Source organism: Agelaius tricolor, unplaced genomic scaffold (assembly GCF_023055355.1).
Source record: "Agelaius tricolor isolate 1412-34295 unplaced genomic scaffold, bAgeTri1.0.p SCAF_10, whole genome shotgun sequence".
In the NCBI taxonomy this organism is placed as follows: domain Eukaryota; kingdom Metazoa; phylum Chordata; class Aves; order Passeriformes; family Icteridae; genus Agelaius; species Agelaius tricolor.
This window is the reverse complement of record NW_027269270.1, coordinates 11,651,129-11,669,492: the sequence shown is the minus strand read 5'-3', so window position 1 is coordinate 11,669,492 and position 18,364 is coordinate 11,651,129. Positions and strand designations below refer to the sequence as shown.

General features: G+C 39.3%; 2 protein-coding genes across 10 annotated transcripts in view; one reads left to right on the top strand and one right to left on the bottom strand.

The window, feature by feature from the left end:
• The window catches only part of NBEAL1 (neurobeachin like 1), an 80,156-nt gene extending 68,763 nt beyond the window's left edge, over positions 1–11,393 (top strand). For 5 of the 8 annotated variants that reach the window (XM_071434768.1, XM_071434773.1, XM_071434767.1 and 2 more), the window contains 3 exons: positions 96–257; positions 1,320–1,468; positions 2,125–4,455. In XM_071434768.1, the coding sequence (XP_071290869.1) occupies positions 96–257; positions 1,320–1,468; positions 2,125–2,398 (585 nt within the window). In that variant the 3' untranslated portion in view covers positions 2,399–4,455. Of the gene's footprint in view, positions 1–95; positions 258–1,319; positions 1,469–2,124; positions 4,456–4,827 lie in introns of those variants that run through there. The other 3 variants (XM_071434771.1, XM_071434774.1, XR_011680357.1) reach the window with 2 other exon arrangements.
• A 299-nt stretch (positions 11,394–11,692) lies between these two features.
• Positions 11,693–18,343, bottom strand: LOC139593624 (alpha-aspartyl dipeptidase-like). 2 transcript variants are annotated; one of them, XM_071434776.1, is made up of 8 exons: positions 18,200–18,343; positions 18,027–18,115; positions 16,902–16,976; positions 16,269–16,348; positions 14,756–14,929; positions 13,258–13,317; positions 12,413–12,495; positions 11,693–11,895 (listed from the first exon to the last, which is right to left on the bottom strand). In XM_071434776.1, exons 1-8 carry the CDS (start codon positions 18,298–18,300, stop codon positions 11,817–11,819), a joined length of 741 nt encoding a protein of 246 aa, XP_071290877.1. In that variant the 5' UTR covers positions 18,301–18,343; the 3' UTR covers positions 11,693–11,816. The 2 variants fall into 2 exon arrangements, with proteins under 2 accessions (XP_071290877.1, XP_071290878.1); XM_071434777.1 differs by having other exon boundaries at positions 14,756–14,827.
• Positions 18,344–18,364: the final 21 nt, after the last annotated feature.

Here is an 18,364-nt window from a genome sequence, read left to right as displayed (position 1 = left end):
TCAGAGTGTCCCCTGTGTACTGTGTATGTAAATTCTGAGTGTTGTGAATATCCTGTCCTGCTGAATATCCACTGCCCTTGATGTGCCTGCTGCAGGATGGCACCGTCATTGTCCGCACCATTCGGAAAGGTCAGTACGTGAGGACTCTGCGACCCCCGTGTGAGAGTTCTCTCCTGCTGACTGTTCCCAATCTGGCTGTGTCCTGGGAAGGCCATATAGTTGTCCACACCAGTGTGGAAGGAAAGACTACTCTCAAGGTACTTAAGTTTGTGGAAAACCTCTGTTTCTGTCACTGAAGATTTTATTCATAAGTGTATCTAACTTTATCTCATTTCCTGTAGTAATGAGGCTTTTTGAGCGTGCAGTGTCAGTTTCCATATTTTTTTTAATTTTGCTGGCCAATTCAAGTGAAATTTGGTTAAAGGTAAGTGACAGGCATATTGTGCTTCTGTGGGTTTCATGAAAATCTCCAAACACCTGCAAGATGTTCAAGCATACATTAGTGTGTCTTCCTGGGAGGGCCACTTTGGACAGGAAAACTAGGAGAAACAAGTTCCACTGTGCACAGGAACAGAGGCTTATAAGGAGAGCAGCAAGTTCTGGATGGAATATGCTCAGCATCCACGGACTTTCTTAGTTTGGGATTGGAGATACAGCTATAAGGTTGTGTCTGTTGAGCTGTGTAGTTGCTTTAATAATGGTAGAGCTGTTGTGATTTCCTTAAACCTGGGAGATTTCTTGGAAAACAAATCTCTGATGTAGGCATACTAACTACATTAGGAAGATGGGGAGAGAAGAGATTCAAGGTTATGCCAGGCTAGAAGAACTTAAGATGGTTTTGTTATTTGCATCTGTAATGCAGCAAGAAGTCATTGGCTTGTCTAGAAAATGCTTCTGGGTCTAGCTCTGTGGAAATATGAAAAGCTTGTTTCCTTCTGCTTTTGGATTTGGGAGGGCAAGAGAGTAATGGGGGGTGGTAGCAAGGCTGAAGATGAGTGCAATCTTGCTTTCTTCTTTCTTAACAAAAAATAGGGACCTGTCTATTAAATCCATGGATGTTTCCAAGAAATTTACAATTGATTGAATGGGCTACAATATTACATCAAGAGGTAGCTTCAAAAACTTCTATACAGGACCTTACCTCCACACACATTGAGTATAGGCTCACTACTCTTGCATCATTCAACAGGGAGACTGCTGTCAGCATTATCATCTGTGGGTTGTTGCCAAATTGGTACTTTTTAATGAGCAAAAGATACAAGTACAACACTCTTCATCCTATCGGTCCTCTGTGACGTATTTATTTTTGATCTCTTCAGGATAAGAATGCACTACATCTCTATTCTGTCAATGGGAAATATCTGGGTTCTGAGACTCTGAAGGAGGAAGTGTCTGATCTGTGTGTAACTGGCGAATATATCGTCATGGGCAGCTTACAGGGATTTCTTTCCATACGGGATCTCTACAGGTAATGTACCAGCATTTGTACTGAGATACAAATATGGAGCCTTATAGAGAAATGGCTGTGTAATAAACTTTGCTTGGTGCTATAGGTGATAGTTGTTGCTTTTTCTGTGTTCCCAAAAAAAATTTTGGTGGAACTAAGATGTGGAGAAAAAAATGAGAGGTTGTAGCAGATCTCTTTCTTGCCAGACATTTATCCCAATTAAACACCTAGAACTGACAGGAGGAGCTGTCAGTTTGCAAACTGCTGTGATTAGTCACAGGGAGCTCAGCAATTGCAGGATCAAGCCTCACATAGTTCTGCACCAAGTTTTAAGCTCCACTTACTGCTTAGATCTGTAGAGCTCCATTGCTCCTCAGAATGGGAGGGATGTTTGTCACATAGGCAGTTGTGGGATTAATGTCACTGTTTTTCAGTGAAAATGTCTTGGCTTACTGACTTAACCTATCCACATCTGTTTTTGTTATTGAAGCTCTATTTTGGGATAAAATTAGATTTTTAGGATGCAGTAAGATAATTGAAACTGCAAATTTTATCCTTGAGAAACTGTGTTTTATAGTGCATCTCGTGGACAGCAATTTCACTTGCATGAGATTCTTTGCAGTACGTGCAAGCAAATATATGACTTACTTTCTCTCTGTGGTTTTTGTTCCTTCCAGCCTGAGTCTGAGCATCTCTCCCTTAGCCATGAGACTGCCAATCCATTGCATTTCTGTCACCAAAGAGTACAGCCACATCCTTGTTGGCTTGGAGGACGGCAAGTTGATTATCGTTGGTGTTGGCAAGCCAGCAGAGGTAAAACCCACCATCAAGAACTTTTTCTACCGAACAGTGGGAAGTTCACTTATTTCTGCTTTCCAGTTGAGCAAGAGGTCTCCTCTATGGCAGGGTAAATTTAAGAGCAAGTTTCAGTTTTCAGTGGGAAACAAATAACTTTTGAGACTGCTCTGCTGAAAGTTCTGATTAAGAATCAGATGTGTATAGGGATCGCAGATGGGAAGCTCAGCTGGACTAACTTCCAGACTTTATCACTCACATCTGAATAAGCAAAGTCATAATAGCTAACCTTTTCTGAATGGGATAATGTTGTCAGCCTCTTCTTGATGAAATAATTTTCCAGAAGAAAATTGGAAATGAAAGAGAGCAAGCTACTTCCTTTATTTTTTTTATGGTTTCTATCAGATATCTTTTAATATGCATTGACTGACATTGGGGAAAAAGGTATTATTTATTTCTGTTGAGAGTCTCTAATGGCAGTGCACAGGGAATCACTTCTGTAGGTTCCCAGTATGCTTGTGTTCCATATGGTGAATAGAAACTTGCTGGTTCTGCATATGCAATATCAATTACAGAGCATCCATCTCTCAAATAGATATGCCCAATTTTTCTTGTGCAAAACCATAGTTTTTGCTTAATTACTTCTTGTAATGACTTTCAAAGTACTTGAGTTAACTTAACACTGCTTATTATCTTTATAACTCAATCTCTGTTGTGCTGCTATGTATTTATTTGAAAATGTGATTATCACTTTTGCATGATCTTAAGTACATGCTGGAAAAGTGTGTATTAATTCTATTTTATATTCTAAATGTGAAAACAGAGCAACTTTATTTGTCAGTATTTTTAAATTTTCTTGCTAGGATATACATAGTTTAATATTGGAAAAATATTCACACAATGGTAGTCTGATTTTGCTTGCACTGGATGTGGAGGGGAGATTTCCACTGACTTTCAGTTTTCTATTGTAGAATTGAAAAAGAGATGATTATTATGTGGTTAAACATATGGTTGTAACAGCAGTTTTAAAGCCACTGTCATTTCTAAGCTTCCTATTCAATAGAAAAAAATCTTTTGTAGGCTGAAATTTGTGTGTATCATTAGACTGAAGGCTTTTTGTTTTCTTATTTTCATTTTTTAATCACATCTATTTTTCTAACTATGCAGAAAATGTTGTTTCAAAGACTGGATTCCCTTTATCATTATAGAGGCTTTCCAGTGACTTTTTTCCCAGGATTTTCTGTTTACAGTTCAGATGATATGCAAGCTTAATATCCATGTAAATAGTTTTTTTTTAACACAAACATATAAGGAACAACATTATGCCCCAGATTTTCTAGTTTTCTATAATGGCATCAATCAATATATTTGAAAAGTGTGTGTATGTGTGGTGTTCATTTGTTGAATGACTTATTTGGAAGGAATGTGTTAATTCCTAGAACTTTATCTGTATGCAAAGACAGTGTTGTAGTTCTGGCTTTCAGTGGTGATATTGATCCTTAGGACAGAGGATTGGATCCTTGGCACAGACTTGCTTTAATGTGCAAAAAGTGAAATGCTGCTTGCTATCAAGATTGGCCCTTAGTGTTTCTGCACTGACAGTTTCTAATATGGAGTATAATAAATGCTTTTATATTTTTTAACAATTACTTAGCTGTTTTGGATGTTGCAGAAGTCTGGGCAATTATCACTTGTTAGTGTTAATCCTGATCAGTGCTGTGCCTTTTCTAGAACACTGCTGCTGTGCTAATATAGCTCAGAAGCTGGTAACATTTGTAGTAGTAACTGTGAGGAGCTGTTCTCAAACTTGTGAAGGCATGGATCTTATTTATTGAACTGTGGGGATTTTCAGAACCTAATCAGCTGCCAGGGTGATCACTACTGGCCAATCATCAAACTTGTGCTTAGGTAATGAAGAGTTTCTTACAAACTGTTGTCAGACTGTAGACCTACCAGATGCTGGATTTAATATGGCCTCTGGTTGCTTGTTATCCATCTTATCCTATGGAATACTCTATGAATTACTTCTGCTTTAAACATTCCTCTGAGCACTTCACCCAGGATCTTTGGAAGACTGTATAAATTTGATACCAGGAGATAACCTTTCTCTTTTTCCTTTATTCTGCTATCACTGTCCTGCATCTTGGCTATTTTTTTCCCACTTCTGGCAATTTCTGTTTGAAATCTCTAAAATAAAATGTCCTTTCTTCTCATTTAGTTCATTTTTGCTTGGCATTCACCTCTTCTTTTCTCTTCCTATCAAAATAGCAATCTAAACACTCTTTCTAATCTGTTTGAAGTAGGTTAAGCATATAAGTACACATTAGTGGGTAATACCCCTTTAACTGTTCAAATTCAGAGAAGACTGTGGTTAGTGTGTTTTGTGTGTTGTTTTTTGTCAGTCCCAAGAATAATCCCTAAGTGTAACTTTTAGTTTATTTTCAAAGAATTTTTGTTGGTATATTTTGTTTATGCAGTACATTGTAGTGTCTGCATTTCACCAGATTCAGTGTCTGAATTCTTTTTTAATTTATCCACCTTATCCCTTCCCCCTCCTTTTGTTTCTCTGAATTACTTTCAAACAGATGCGCTCAGGTCAGCTTTCCCGAAAGCTGTGGGGATCAAGCAAACGGCTCAGCCAGATTTCAGCAGGAGAGACTGAATATAACACTCAAGATTCCAAGTGATTGCTGCTTCTACATTCTCTCATGGATTCCAGAAAAATGTTTAATCTTTTGGTCACTTTAGATGTATAAATATGTAATTAGGGCTTTGAATCTGAAGCCCTTTGATTCTTGATGAAGAACTTATGGTAGAGGTATAGTAGTAAGCATATGTACTCATGCAAGTTAGCCTGCTTGCATATTTGTCCTCAACTGTGTTGACTTGTTCACAGCAAAATCCCTCTCTCAACAGCTGCTAAAACTGTGTTTTGGGAGGACTAAAAAAACCCTGAACCATCCCCCCAGAAGTCTTCAAACCCCCAGATTACTAATTGAATTTAAGATAAGTAGCATTTGATTTAAAGCTGAGTAGGGCCAGATGCTCCTTGATAACAAACAAGATATTTGGCTTTGCTTTGACAGCACTGTTATTTCCCAGTAAATTAAAACTCTGGTAGTTGCAGTGGTTGGATTCAGAATTGAATAGATGATGGTTATGACCTTCTCAGTACGTTTGTTAGCCTAATCAACTTTATTGCAGTTTGTTTGTGTAAATGGCTATTGCTCACTTCTTTTGTGTAGTTCCAATTTTAGGCTGTTCTGCAAGGGACATCTGTGTTGCACTACTTTATCAGAAATTGTTTTAAGTACAGACATGAATAACTTCAAAGGAGTTGAAGGTGGTGAAGGAGCTGAAGGAGGTAGGAAATATTGCTGCTGAAAATTATTTATATTGTTAAGTAAACTTAAGACATACACCAAGAAATCCTATTATATATTTAACATCTTGCAGAAATACCCAGGAAGACTTCTTATCTATATTGGTCAGATATCAATCTGCTTTATTAGTAAGGCAACTTCTGCAAACAAAAGATAAATTTCCACTGCAGAATCATTATGCAACATTGCAGCACAATTCAATTAAAAATAGCACCTGTTTGTTTCTTGGTGTTCACCAAACCAGTTGTTAGCCATATTTTCTTTTCTGTAAAAATAAACAGGGAAAACCAGATGATATATCCATTTTCAAAATGCATTTAAGACCTGGTAAAAGAAAATATCAGATCCTTACGTGTGCTCTATCAAATTGCTTACTATGTTTTGGAGAAGCCATTACTGATTTTTTTTTTTTGATTGTTTGTTTAGCAATACATGATGATAGAAGGGTGCATTTTCCTAGCAATCTGATATTTTTTTAATGTTACTGATTGAAATGATAAACTCTATACTGTTAGAAAAGCTGGGTGCTGAGGGAAAACACGAATTTCCAGATCAGCATGCGAAGGTGTGTGTGTGTATGTGTATATATGTGTGTGTTTGTATATATGTATATTCCTGTATGTATTAAAATAAGAAAATCCCATGGGGTGAGGGGAGCACAGATACAAGGCAGGTGTGATTGTTAGCTAATATGTTCCCTTTTGGGTCCCCATTTCTTCCCTCTACTATCGCTTTTCTTGTTATTTTTTATTTATTTATTGAATGAATGTGTGTTGTATCTCACATAAATGTTATCACATATGCCCTGTGGCTGGGGAGTTGTTGAACTACCTGAGGAACATAATGTATAATCTCATTTCATTAACTTTAAGCACAATATTTATTGACTTTATAGAAATATCTCCTTACCCTGCTAAAGGATTATCTCTACAAGTTGTGTTAGTCTCATTCAAACTGATTTCCTCTCCTCACTTTCTTTACTGGAAAAAAAATCCCTCTTGATGGCTGATTGGTGTACTTGTAAAGAAAGCTGTGTTGCATTTTCTTAACTTTTGTAAATTAAATAATAAATCAGATTAGTGAACAAGTGGGTCTATGCATAGTTGCAATATTCTGCCTATTCACTGTGACAGACTGGATTGTCTGGAAAGTTAGGAGAAAATAAGAATTATTTTCCTGAGTCACTTGCCAAGAGAAGATTAAACTTCCAAAAGTAGAGTGATGTGGGTTTTTTCATACTCCACATATGTGAAAAAAATGTAAATTAACCCACATCCCATATTTTCAAATAAGCTATAGAGAAGTGAAAATTACTATTTTTAATCAGTTACCTATCCAGTAAGAATACTAAGGATACTATGGAAGTATTAAGTTTGTTCATGAGAATGTGAAGTGTGTTTGTCCATTATGATTTCACGAAGAAAGGATTTCAGGGGAGCTCTTTGTAGATTAGTTTAAAAGTATTTCAGCTCAGAATGTGAGCTCTTTCTGTATTATGGGAGGTTGAAAACACTCAGTTGGGGCATTGAATTGATGGGTTTTATAGGTGTGCATTAATGTTGTGTTTAAATGCATAGATAAGGCTAAGTCTTTATTTGGAGGGGAAGGGGGCAGGAAATTATCATGTTTTAGGCTATGAGAATGAAGTGAAGAAGGGAGATGGGTCTTATGTAGTGTTTGGTGGGAGCACCGTTTTCTTCTTGTCGCTTGCACAGAGGGGTTTGTATAAGCATTTTAAAACATCCTATTGTGGGTTAGGTACGTTTATACAACAGCTGACTTAACATTTTTCAATATTAAAGAATAATGAATATAGTGTGTCAGTTTAAGTAAAATATAATGTGGCAATAATTGAAATAATTTATGATTAAGACCTTTGACATTGGAATACCATAATTTCAGTGCATCACAAGCACTGGGTGATCATCACAAATACCTGGGCCAGGTTTAAATGTGGACAGTTCTTGGGCTCTCAAACTCAAGGCTGGTCTGTGCTCAGTACAAAGCAGCAGCAGCAGAATGAGGAGGGGGCAGGTGAGCTCTGAGCTGCTGCTTTATGCCCCAGGTAGAATGGCAACATCCATGGCCTTTGGATCTGAGATCTGCTCCTTGGGGGTGGGAGGTGTACAACATCACAGCTTGGCATCCTTGCCAGAGGCCATCTGGAAAGACCTCCATGGCTGTGAAAGTCTGCACTTTGCCTTTGTTTAAAACCAGCTTTAAATAAAAGATGAGTCATAAGTGTGAGCATTGGCTGGTATGTTGTTTCTTTTAGGTTTAACTTATTTGCATAAAAAGTAGAAAATAATGTTTAAAAATAGAAAATAATTCTTCTGATCAGCTGTTTAGTCCGTTGAATTGCAGCCTGTTATGCAGTGCACTGTGAATTGGTGAACTGACTTTCATAATTCTTTGATTTTCTCAAGTCAATAAAGCTTAGGATCCTTTTTTTTTTTTTCAGGTAGTATTGGTGAAATAAGGTTCTCCTTCGGTTTTGTTCAAAGGTTTGTTTAAGTGTAAAAAGCAAAGTTTTAAGATTATAGTATTCCAATGAGGAATTTAGAAGAAACAAGTCTTAAGTGACATTTATTTCATAGCACTACATTTGTCAAGATCTTTTTTGTGATATCTTCATATGTTTAATTTTTGGAATAACTCTAATAATATTTATCAAAGTTTAACATATGCTTACCTTTGAAGATGAGTAAGTAGAAGTGTAAATATATATATCTAAAAGAAAATGAAAACTGACCTACTTTTCATACCTGTATATAAATGAGATTAAGTAGTTAGCACTATTAACTTCTTCGTAGCACAGTTTTGAATTGCGTACCAAAGGATATTTAGAAGACATGTCTCCTTTATTTCAAGTAAAATGTTTGTTAAATTTCTCTAAATCAATTTACTTATAATTCTTGATAGTATTTTTAGTTGTCTTTTTAGCTGTAGTGAAGAATCCCATCTGGTCTTTGCTGAGTCTGAACTATACAAGCATATAGAAAGTGAAATGCTCTTCAAGTTAGCATCTGACTGAGGCAGATTTTTCTGTAACCAATGTACTTATCCATTACTCACACCTAGGATATCTAGAAACCACATCTTCTGTCATCCATGTACCTTTACCAGCACAACATTGTAATCCCAGTCCTAAAGTAACTGCACTTGTCCTGGTGGTTAAGACACATTGTGGAAATTAGATTTTCTTAGGAAAACAATTTTTTGATATTAAAAAGAGTAAAAAAAGAAAAAAACGAAACCAACAAAACTACCCCCAACCCCCACAACTTCCTCTCCAAAAAAAAAAAACCAAACTCATCCACATCCATATTACAATTGCTTTGCTAATCTGCAACATTGATATAAAAAAGCTCTTTCCCCTCTGGCATACCTTAGATGATGCATATTATCACAAAACATGTTTATCAGTCTTCACAAGTTTTAAATGGCCAAATCAATTGGCTGTCTTACAAGGATCCCCAAAGTTGTATTTCTTTGTATTAAAAGTTGTATTTCTTTGTCCTTTAAATGAGTGCAAAGAACTAAGTTTCTGCACTGGAAAAATTCTTTAACATAGTCCTGCAGGAATGATAAATTTATTTTTGTAATGCACAGATTTGGTAACTCCTGCTTTAGGCAATGGGAGCTGTATACCTCACTTCCCTAAACCATGTCTTCCTCCTCCCTGTTTCCTTTGCAAACCTTTCCCAATCTTAATGAACAAAATCATTAGAAAAGATAAGTAAAGGAACCAAATGCTGCACAAAGCTTTTGCTGTGTATGTGTAATTAGTTGGAAATGTGTATCTATATACAGATAAAATATAGAGTGGTAGGGAGTTTTAGAGCTAGAAGGGGTGTAGAGATGTCGACTTCCTTCTGTCTCTATATTGAGAGGCTCTGTAGACACATGCTCTGTATTGTCACCTGAAACATTCCAGTCTTCACTGCTAAAGGCACCTTGCTGACTATGTTAAATGCTGAGCTGAGGTGCTGGGAATATTTTTTCCCTTTCAAAGAATTAAAAAAAAACCCGTGCCCATTAAATGCATAGCCTAAAGTGAGCCTAGGGCCTGATGTAATCAATACTGTTATATGAAAGCACTACATAGGCTTGTATTTATTTGAATGGAAATTCAAGCATGTGCTTCAGTGCTTTCTAGGTCTTATGCTTTCTAGCTTAAAAGCTGTGTTGGTTATGGCTGCAAACATGACACTTGCTGGTAGTCTCCCTTTGGGGAGAGTAAGTTTCCATGGTTTCATATACATGTGGGTTCATTGTATGCCAATGTTAGAGTCAACTGAAGTGTTTGGAAGATGTCTTTCCTTTCATTCCAAGGAGCCAATCTTATTACTAAATTGCCCTTGTAAGCACATACTTTTGAAGGAAGCAAGTTTTCTAGAAAGCTACTGCATTAAAAAAATATATTTAAAATTTGGTAAAATGCTATTGTTCCCTTCTTCAGTGTTATGGATATCAGATGCCTGAATGTAAAAATGCCTGAGTGGCACCATAGCATGCTCTGCATTTCAGTTGAGTGCCATTCACCTTACTGCAGTCTTGAACACCCTATAAGTGAGGAACTGCTTGCAGTGTTTAGTCTAAGGTAGCCTTTGTTCAGTTTTAACTCGCCTTTTTATTGTGCATCTGTGGAAGAAGACTGGTGTGTCTTTCTTTTAGTTATCACTTACCTATGTGGCCCAAATAAAATAGGTGTTTCACTTGTTTTCAATAGAGTTCCTTCAGTGTGTGTTCTTCCTAGTTTTGTCCAGTGGACTTGAGAAATTTGGCAGGTATTTCCAGAGTTCAGGTCTATGCTTATACTCAGCAAAGACATAATTTCATCAGACATCTTCTGTCCCAGAAGCATGATTGTCAGTATAGATTATGGTTTAAAGCTGCTAAGGGGTTTTGAGATTGGAAAATAAAACATCCAGCCATATATATCATAGATCTAACTGAACTTGGAGGTCACTTGTTTATTTAGCTTCCTGTCTAGTCAGTATTTTCCTCTCAAGGGAGCCATACTTTTTGCCTTGAAATAGCTTTAAAATAAACTGAAGTCTTGCACCTGATAGTACTACTTTAGTCATATGCAGCAGTGAGTTGTTTCTTAAAGAAAGCCATGAGAGGGAAAAAAGAATTAAAGAAAAACTTGCAATATGTATTCTGATTCTGCAGGAGCTACTTAGGACAAGGGAAATGCTGCATGTGAGACTTACCTCCCTTTGGTCAGTGTTTTGATGGAAGCTGTGATGCTACTCAGTTTTCTGATGATTTTTTACTGAAGCTAATCAGGGGGTGGAAGCAAAGGTCTTACAGCAAAGTTAACCATATCTTCTGATAATTCTTACAGATTGTGCAATTATGTGATTACAAATGGATCTTTAAATGCCAAAAAATGCCTTTTCAAAGAATTAAATGTTAGGTCTGAGGAGTGTTGGAAATAGCTACTTTCAGAAACGAGCCTTCAGGCACTGTAATGAACTTGCTGTCTGTCTTCTGTGCAATATCTTTTTCCCTCTGGGTGCTTTAAGAGTATACTGTATGTCTTACTTTGGTTTGATCAATATGTTTTAAGAGTGTGTATATTGGCTAATGATGGATTTTTTTCCTGTACAGCATGGTGGAAGATGTTTTAAAATTTTGCACTTTTCTAGGATTTGCAAGTTTGTAACCTGAAAATTTTTAACATGCACACTTTTGTACATAATTAGCATTGTATATATTTAACATGAGTCTGAAGCAAATAAAAGTAATTGAATGCATAACTTCTCCCTTTATTAATAGCACAAAAATTAAACTAAGTGTGGGAGTACACTGAAGGAACAATTCTTTTATGTAGCAGGTAAAAGTAGGCAGTGGGAAGAGCTGACTCAGTGTCCTGTCTTAATTGTATTAAGGCAACTTTTTTTTATTTTGGTGGGGAAGGAATCAAAGTGGATGTGTGAATGTATAGGCCCCTTCAAGCTTTGAGTAGCTATGATTCTTCCAGTATTGCAACAAAAAGTGTCTTTTTGCTGGGAAGGAGGTGTCTGAGGCATGCATTGGGGTGAGGAAAAGAGTCCACTAATGCATATTGATCTTTATTTATAAAGCTGAAGTACCCCACCTACTCTGGGACAACAAGCATATCTTTCCTTTTTCCTCGGTGTCTTCCCTATATAGTAACTTTTGCTGCAGAATATGGAAGGCTATGGATTCAGGGGATTGCTGTCAGTCAGGAGGAAGCTGAAATCTGTTCCAGGCTCATGTTCAGTTGGTTTCTTACCCCTGCAAACAAGAGAAACCATGCTGTGAGCTTTAATGGGAGGTGGGACTACTCTGCTCCTATCTGTTACTAGGGATAGATCAAGGCACCCTTATTTTGAACAAGCAGAGTTTTGATTCCATCATGTCACATGCATTTTAGATTTCTCAATAAAGTCCATGTAATTCTAGATATGGACTCCCTTGTTCTGGAATTCAGTGCATTAGGGCCAAATGGGCATTTCCCTGGCTTTCAATAAAGGAGCTGATTATTGGGGCTCTTGTTTAGAATTTGGAAACATAAGCAGCAATGGATGCAGTGCTAGAGCACACACTGGGTTAGTCAGACATCCTTTGCAGTGCTGTCATACTGTGGCTCCTCTGGAGCATTAAACAATACTCACATTTTCTCCAAAGAGAAATGGAACCAAGGGATTAAGTAACTTCTGGTGGGGAGACAGGCACCTTGTGCCAGGAGTTTAACAGAAACCTCTCTTCCTTTCTGTCTGAAGGAGGATATCAATTCAAGTGATGCATTTACCTCAAAAACAGACGTGCTCCTGTCACTCCTTGCAGCGTGGCTTTATCTCCTTCCACTAACAGCATCGTACCTTCCCGCAAGCCCTGGTGGAGGTGGAAATATTTAAAATTATTTTCAAGCTATGTGAAAGGGTAGAATGCTTGTCACAAGCAGGCCAGTCTCAGTGGCACCATGACTACAGACTAAGCCTTCTCACTTACCTAACAAAGAGGTAAAGACAAAAATAGGTGAGTTATCTTGTTTTAGAAGTTGATTTTCTTGTTTATTTCAGTTTTTACTCTTAAAGGAGAAACCATTAAGGAGGAGAGGAAACTGGTTTTTCCCACAGTTATTCTTAGATCCAGTTTGGGTTGAGCAACAGCCAGTGGGTGTGTTGGTGCACAAAATTTATAGTACAAGATCAAACACAGGGACAGGAAACATAGAAGTCCCAATTCCCCAGACAGACATAATGAAATTACGTATACACTACTGAATGTGCAAATTCAGAAACTATTACAGAGATTAAAGTTAAGAGTATCTGCAAAAAGATTAAGGGGGAGTTTTGTACCATCTGCATGCACATCACCCCCAACACCCAATATTTGGTGGCCAGTGACTGGGAAGATCAGAGCTGCCTAAAATAGTGTTGAGCAACACTAACAGGAGTATGCATTTCATTGGCCCCAATCCATTTTCTACAATGAGCAATATCCAAGGCTCAAGCTCTTAGCAAGAGTACAATTAGCATTCCAATCCATGGAATTGTAAGGCTTGACAGGCAAGGAACCCACAGTGAGAGCTAGCATGAATGCATTTAAAATGTTTATCATGCTCCAGCTTCCTGATGGAGAACTACTACTCACCAGAACTGGAGGCGTGTTTGGTTCTTCATGGTACTGGCGGATTCTTTCCTCTCTTGTCTCCTGCAATAATGAGCACAGATTTAGCTTCCCAGGCCATAAGGTAAGGACTTGGAGCCATCCAGGCCACATGACATCAAATAATTTCATAACATTAAACAAAGCAGGCACTTCCACTCAAGCAGAATGGGATGGCAGGATTGACTCTATTTAATAGATATGTGTTTTACCCTTCATCACTAGCAGCAATTTACTGCAGGTTGATCAAACAGAACTCACACAATCCCAACCCTAAGAAACCTCAAAACTTACTTCCACTCAATTAATCCATGGGGTTTTTTTTAATTAGTACTATCTCTGTGTGCAGAGATAGTACTAATACTACCAGGAAAGTGGTAGAAGCAAATGCCTGAGGTGCAACCTTTGTGAACAGAGTAGTGAATCATGGATTTTCAGTCATTAAATATTTGCTTGTTTGTCTTCAAGTAGGTATTACACTGAAGAATTTCCTTCTGTGAACAGCTCTGTCATGTTTACTGAGGTTTGCTGCTAAACTGAGCAACAGTAAAGAAATAAAAACATAGGAACACAGCAGGGACTTGATACAGCACAGGGCTTCCAGCCTCCTCTGAGAGAAAGAACAGAAGTTATTTATAGGGAAAAGACTGCCTGCTAATCTAGTGACAAGCTGATTAAATGAATACCTACAACTTCATCTAAATTCTAGAAGCACACCCATCTCTTCACCTATCTAGAAGCATCCACCATCTTCATTGTTCCCTAACTCTTAATACTTCCTCTAACCATGAAATTTGATTACAAGGAGGTAAGTATTTAGGTTGTTAAAAGATGCACCACACAGATTATTCCCTGAGGAATTAGCTGACATGCTATTTCAAGGAGCTCCTCCCCACTGTATGGAAATCTGTGCTTGATGGCTGAAGTGTTTTTCTTTCAGCGGTACTGGTGCGTGTTTTTGCTCTGTACTGGACATTACAGGCTGTGCTCCCTGCAAGGACACCAGTGCCCAGGTATTTTCTTACACAACTGTTTGAATCTCAACATCTCTCTGTTCTGATTGTTTCTTCAGACCTTTAGATATTTAAGCCTCTTAATGTATGTTTAAGTTAGGGCTTCCCAAGCAGCAGGTGAGACAGAACTTTCCAGAAACAGTGTTTTGCATCTTAACACTTCAGGTTTATCTTTTCTTTTTTAATTCCCCCATTCCATGCCAGATAGCCAGCATTTCAACGGTATTTCAAACATTGCAGAGCTTCTGTTTGTGAAAAACACTTTGTTCAGTAATACTCCTGCCAACTCCTCTTCCCAAGCAAAGTTAAGTTTTAGGAGGAAGTGAAGTGTTACTGCCTCATTGGCATTTCCATTTTCTCTAGGGAGCAGCTGTTTGACATTCTATAGCTTTGTAAGGCCTCAGAAATGCACACTATTTTTACTCCTCCACACCCTAGTTACTGTCTGAGTTCTGGTGTGCTTTACTTACACCCATGTGAGTTCTTTTAATGTCTGGGTCCAGGTAGTGGGGGTTAATATTAAAAGGAACTAATCCTAGAGCCTGCAGGGAAGGTGGATAAACAATTGGCATGTCATTGGTGGTATTGATGCTGACAGTAGCAACGTTGGTTCCTGCGCTGGATCCCATGTAAGGAATCCCATCCTGAAAGACAAAAGCAATGATCAGTCTGCAGCACCACAACTAGGAACTCAATTTTATACCATCTTCTATCAGTCTCAGAAACCCATCAGTCAGATTAGAGTTAGTGCTTCCAGCTCCTCTTACTGGTAACTTTACAGGTGAAAAGCAGAACAAGAATTCAGATTCTGAGGTGGGCAGTACCTTCTCTGTGTCAGAGAACTATCTGCTGCCTGCCTTGTACTCACAACTCTATGACCCCCCAAGACAGAATTTACCAGGCTGTCAGTGCATGTTGAACTTTGCTATTAAGAGGAGAGACTTGCCTCTATTGCAGTTACAGGAAATATCTGAACTGGCTTTTAACTAGCTTCTGGAGAGAGCAAGCTCAGTGCAATGTTGTGCATCAACTTACCAGAACCATGACCAGTTTAGCACTGCTTAGCTATTAGTACTGAGTACTATGCTGTACATAGAAGAATGTGTACAGGTATGCAATATGCAAGTGTACAGGTAATCCTGAGCAATTTGTAAAAATAGAGCTGTCTTGAGACAACTGATGGTAATATAACCATGTAGTTATCCAGACTTAACTGGCATTTGGACATTTTTTGGCTTTCATTCCCACAACAGATGATGAATTTCTATATATTAAGATAAGCCTAGCTAACCTTTATTCTTGGCAGCTGGCCTTACTGTGGCTTGTATAAATCTGCATAAAGCCATTTGCAGTTCCACATTGCTAGGGAACACCTTGCTTCTGTTCTCCTCCAGAGATGGTGTATCTTTGCTGTGCCTTATGAGATTCACCAGCTGGACTGGTGCTGCTGACCCGAGGGGCTCAATGGCACTCACACCTCTCAGTTCCAAGGAGATACAAGAATTATGTAATTTTCAACGTCAACAGGACACTGTCTAAAAGGCACATATGGATCCAACTTTATCACCAGTTTATTAGCAGACAACCTGCAACATGAACACATCTGTATCAACAAGATATGAAGTGGACATCTCAAGCTGAAAAACAGGGTTTCTGGACACAGATTAAATCCTGCACTGGTCTTTTGACTGGCATTTTGAGTGGTTTGCTTCTAGGGTTCTATGTAGCATTGTACATCCCAAGGTCTTGCAATCCAGCATCTAGAAAACTGCTCTAAGACAACAGACTGCTGACCTTAAGTCTTTTTAATGACTCAATGGCAGCCTTATTTGGCCATGGTTTTCAGTTCACCAGGTTGTTTGAGATGACTCAACATCTGAAGTGTATTAGAGACAAAAATGCAGAATCAGCTTGGACTTGTATTAACAAAAGCTCATGCATGAAATCCAGCCCTTCAGACTTGGCCAGAATCTGTAGTTTTACCTCAAGAACTCTTTTCCTGATCTCATGTATCAGACAGTTGTCATAAAGAGCTTTCAGGAGACGGAATGTGTTCCCACCTCCTGCAGAAACAAAGTTCAGCTTATTTAGCATGCTTTCACCATCAGTTTTAATTGAAGCCTTCACAAACTCAGCAGGCACTAAGAGTTCTATGCTCTATTCAGGGCAGTATCCTGCTTTGAGAAGCAGTGAAAGCAGAAGCTTCAGAGGAATGGTTACTGGGCAGGCCATGGGCATGCCCTGAGTCATCCTTGTAAGGCTGCCACTGTCTGACAGTGACCTCTCTTCCAATACCCAGGTTCCAATACCCATGCTATTAGGACTAGAACTTCTTGGGCTTGCTAAAGTGATAATACAGCTGTTATGATCATGTTTTTACACTGAAGTACTGTTCAAAATAATAATTTGAAATTTAGTGGAAATGAAGTTCCATTAATAAATCTACTTCCCAGCCCACCACTAAATTTAGAGTCTTAGGGCTCCCAATTACTGTCTTCTGTACTTTCTAATTACTAGGCCTAACTGCTTAATTGTTGGTCTTCAGTGCCACCTCTGAGCAGGACTAATCCAGTGCCCTATATAAACCTTCACTGGGGAGTAAGAAGTAAAACTTACCAATAAATATTGCTTCAGATTTCCTTACGGCTTCCACTGGATCACAAGATTCATGAATGCTGTCCAGCCCATAACCTTAAATGAAAATGTATTAACCTTTTAATATGTAAGTTTGGTGGAAGAATGGGATATGTTCAATCCCTCTCTGCCCACCTCCTCCAACCCTGAGCCAAATATCTCAACCAGGGAAATTTCAGAGAACTCTACGATGTAAAACAGAGTGTACATCCTATATTATTTCAGGGCTAATACAGCTATACAAAAGGAAATACTTGTTTTGTGGAGATAAGCACTCAGTTTCTAGGAGCAGAGCATTTCACTCAGGAGGTGCAGGCTAAGGCACAGTATCCTCCTGAGCATTACCAGGTAACTAGAAAATGAGGAAAAAGCTGTTAGTCCTCAGCTTGGCTATGCTGAGGTCTGACAGGATGTGTTGGTTCTAGCACTTCTTGTACAAATACCTGATCTGAGTATTGTTTCTGTTAAAATGTCTGACTTTGATAGATTTGCCTTGCCAGGGTTCACCGAGTACAGGAAGTGTCAAGAGAGACAGAAGAACATAGGCATTTGACAGCAGCAATCTTCCTGCAAGTCAAGGAGCAAAGTGTGCTGCCCAGGCAAGTGAGTACTGATTATTACTACACTAACAGCTCCAAAGTTACCCTTAACAGTGATAGATACTAGGTGGAGGTGTTGCTGTAGACTGCAGAGATCTTTGCTCCAAGCAAAGTTCAGCTGTCCATCATGGAACTATCCGGCTCCTTGATGTGCTTTAAGTAATGGTCTTCACTTACAACAATGGCTTGAGCAGAGGTTTAAGATATATGGGAAGAAATGTTCCCTCATGTGATTAAGAAGGATAAAAAGATGCCACTTAATAGTTAGGGATAAAATCTTCTTCCCTGGAGTGAGCAGAAGTGTTTGCAGCAGCATTTCTTCTGGACGCCTCTAAAACATCTTCCAGGCAGAAGTCCGCAGCCGACTCCTGCTGCTCACTGCCCTTGCTGCCCGTGCCGCAGCGGCCCGGCCCAGCCCAGCCCGTGTGCCCCGCGGCTGTCTCGGGCCGCTCCGTGCCCGCAGCCCGCACCTCCGTGCCCGTGGCCGCCGCAGCCGGGCCGGCCTTACCCAGGCTTTCAAACTTCTCCCTGGCCGTGCGGGCGTAGGCGTCGCGGTCGTGCAGGGCGTAGGGGATGAACAGCACCCGCTTCACCTTCCTGGGAGAGGAGAGAGGGGAGAGAGCGGTGGGCGCGGCGGAAGCGGGGACCGGGCGCGCTCCCGCAGCCCCTCACGGCGCTTACTGCCCGAGGAAGCTCTGGATGTGCTGCTGGCAGTGGCCCAGGTACCCCCCTCCGTGCAGGGTGGAGTTGGAGATCAGCAGCAGGCGCCGCGGGCTCCCCATGCCGAGCTAAGCCGAGCCGAGCCGAGCCGAGCCGTGCTCCCTGCCCAGCCCGGTCCGCCCCTTC

Bases quoted from the DNA above. Each gene is read 5' to 3' on its own strand.
- LOC139593624 (XM_071434776.1), bottom strand. From the start codon at position 18,300: ATGGGGAGCCCGCGGCGCCTGCTGCTGATCTCCAACTCCACCCTGCAC. The intron at 18,116-18,199 runs GTAAGCGCCGTG...CTCCTCTCCCAG, and splicing joins ATCCAGAGCTTCCTCGGGCA to GAAGGTGAAGCGGGTGCTGT. The intron at 14,930-16,268 runs GTAAAACTACAG...TTTGTCTTTCAG, and splicing joins TCAGGAAAAGAGTTCTTGAG to GATGGGATTCCTTACATGGG.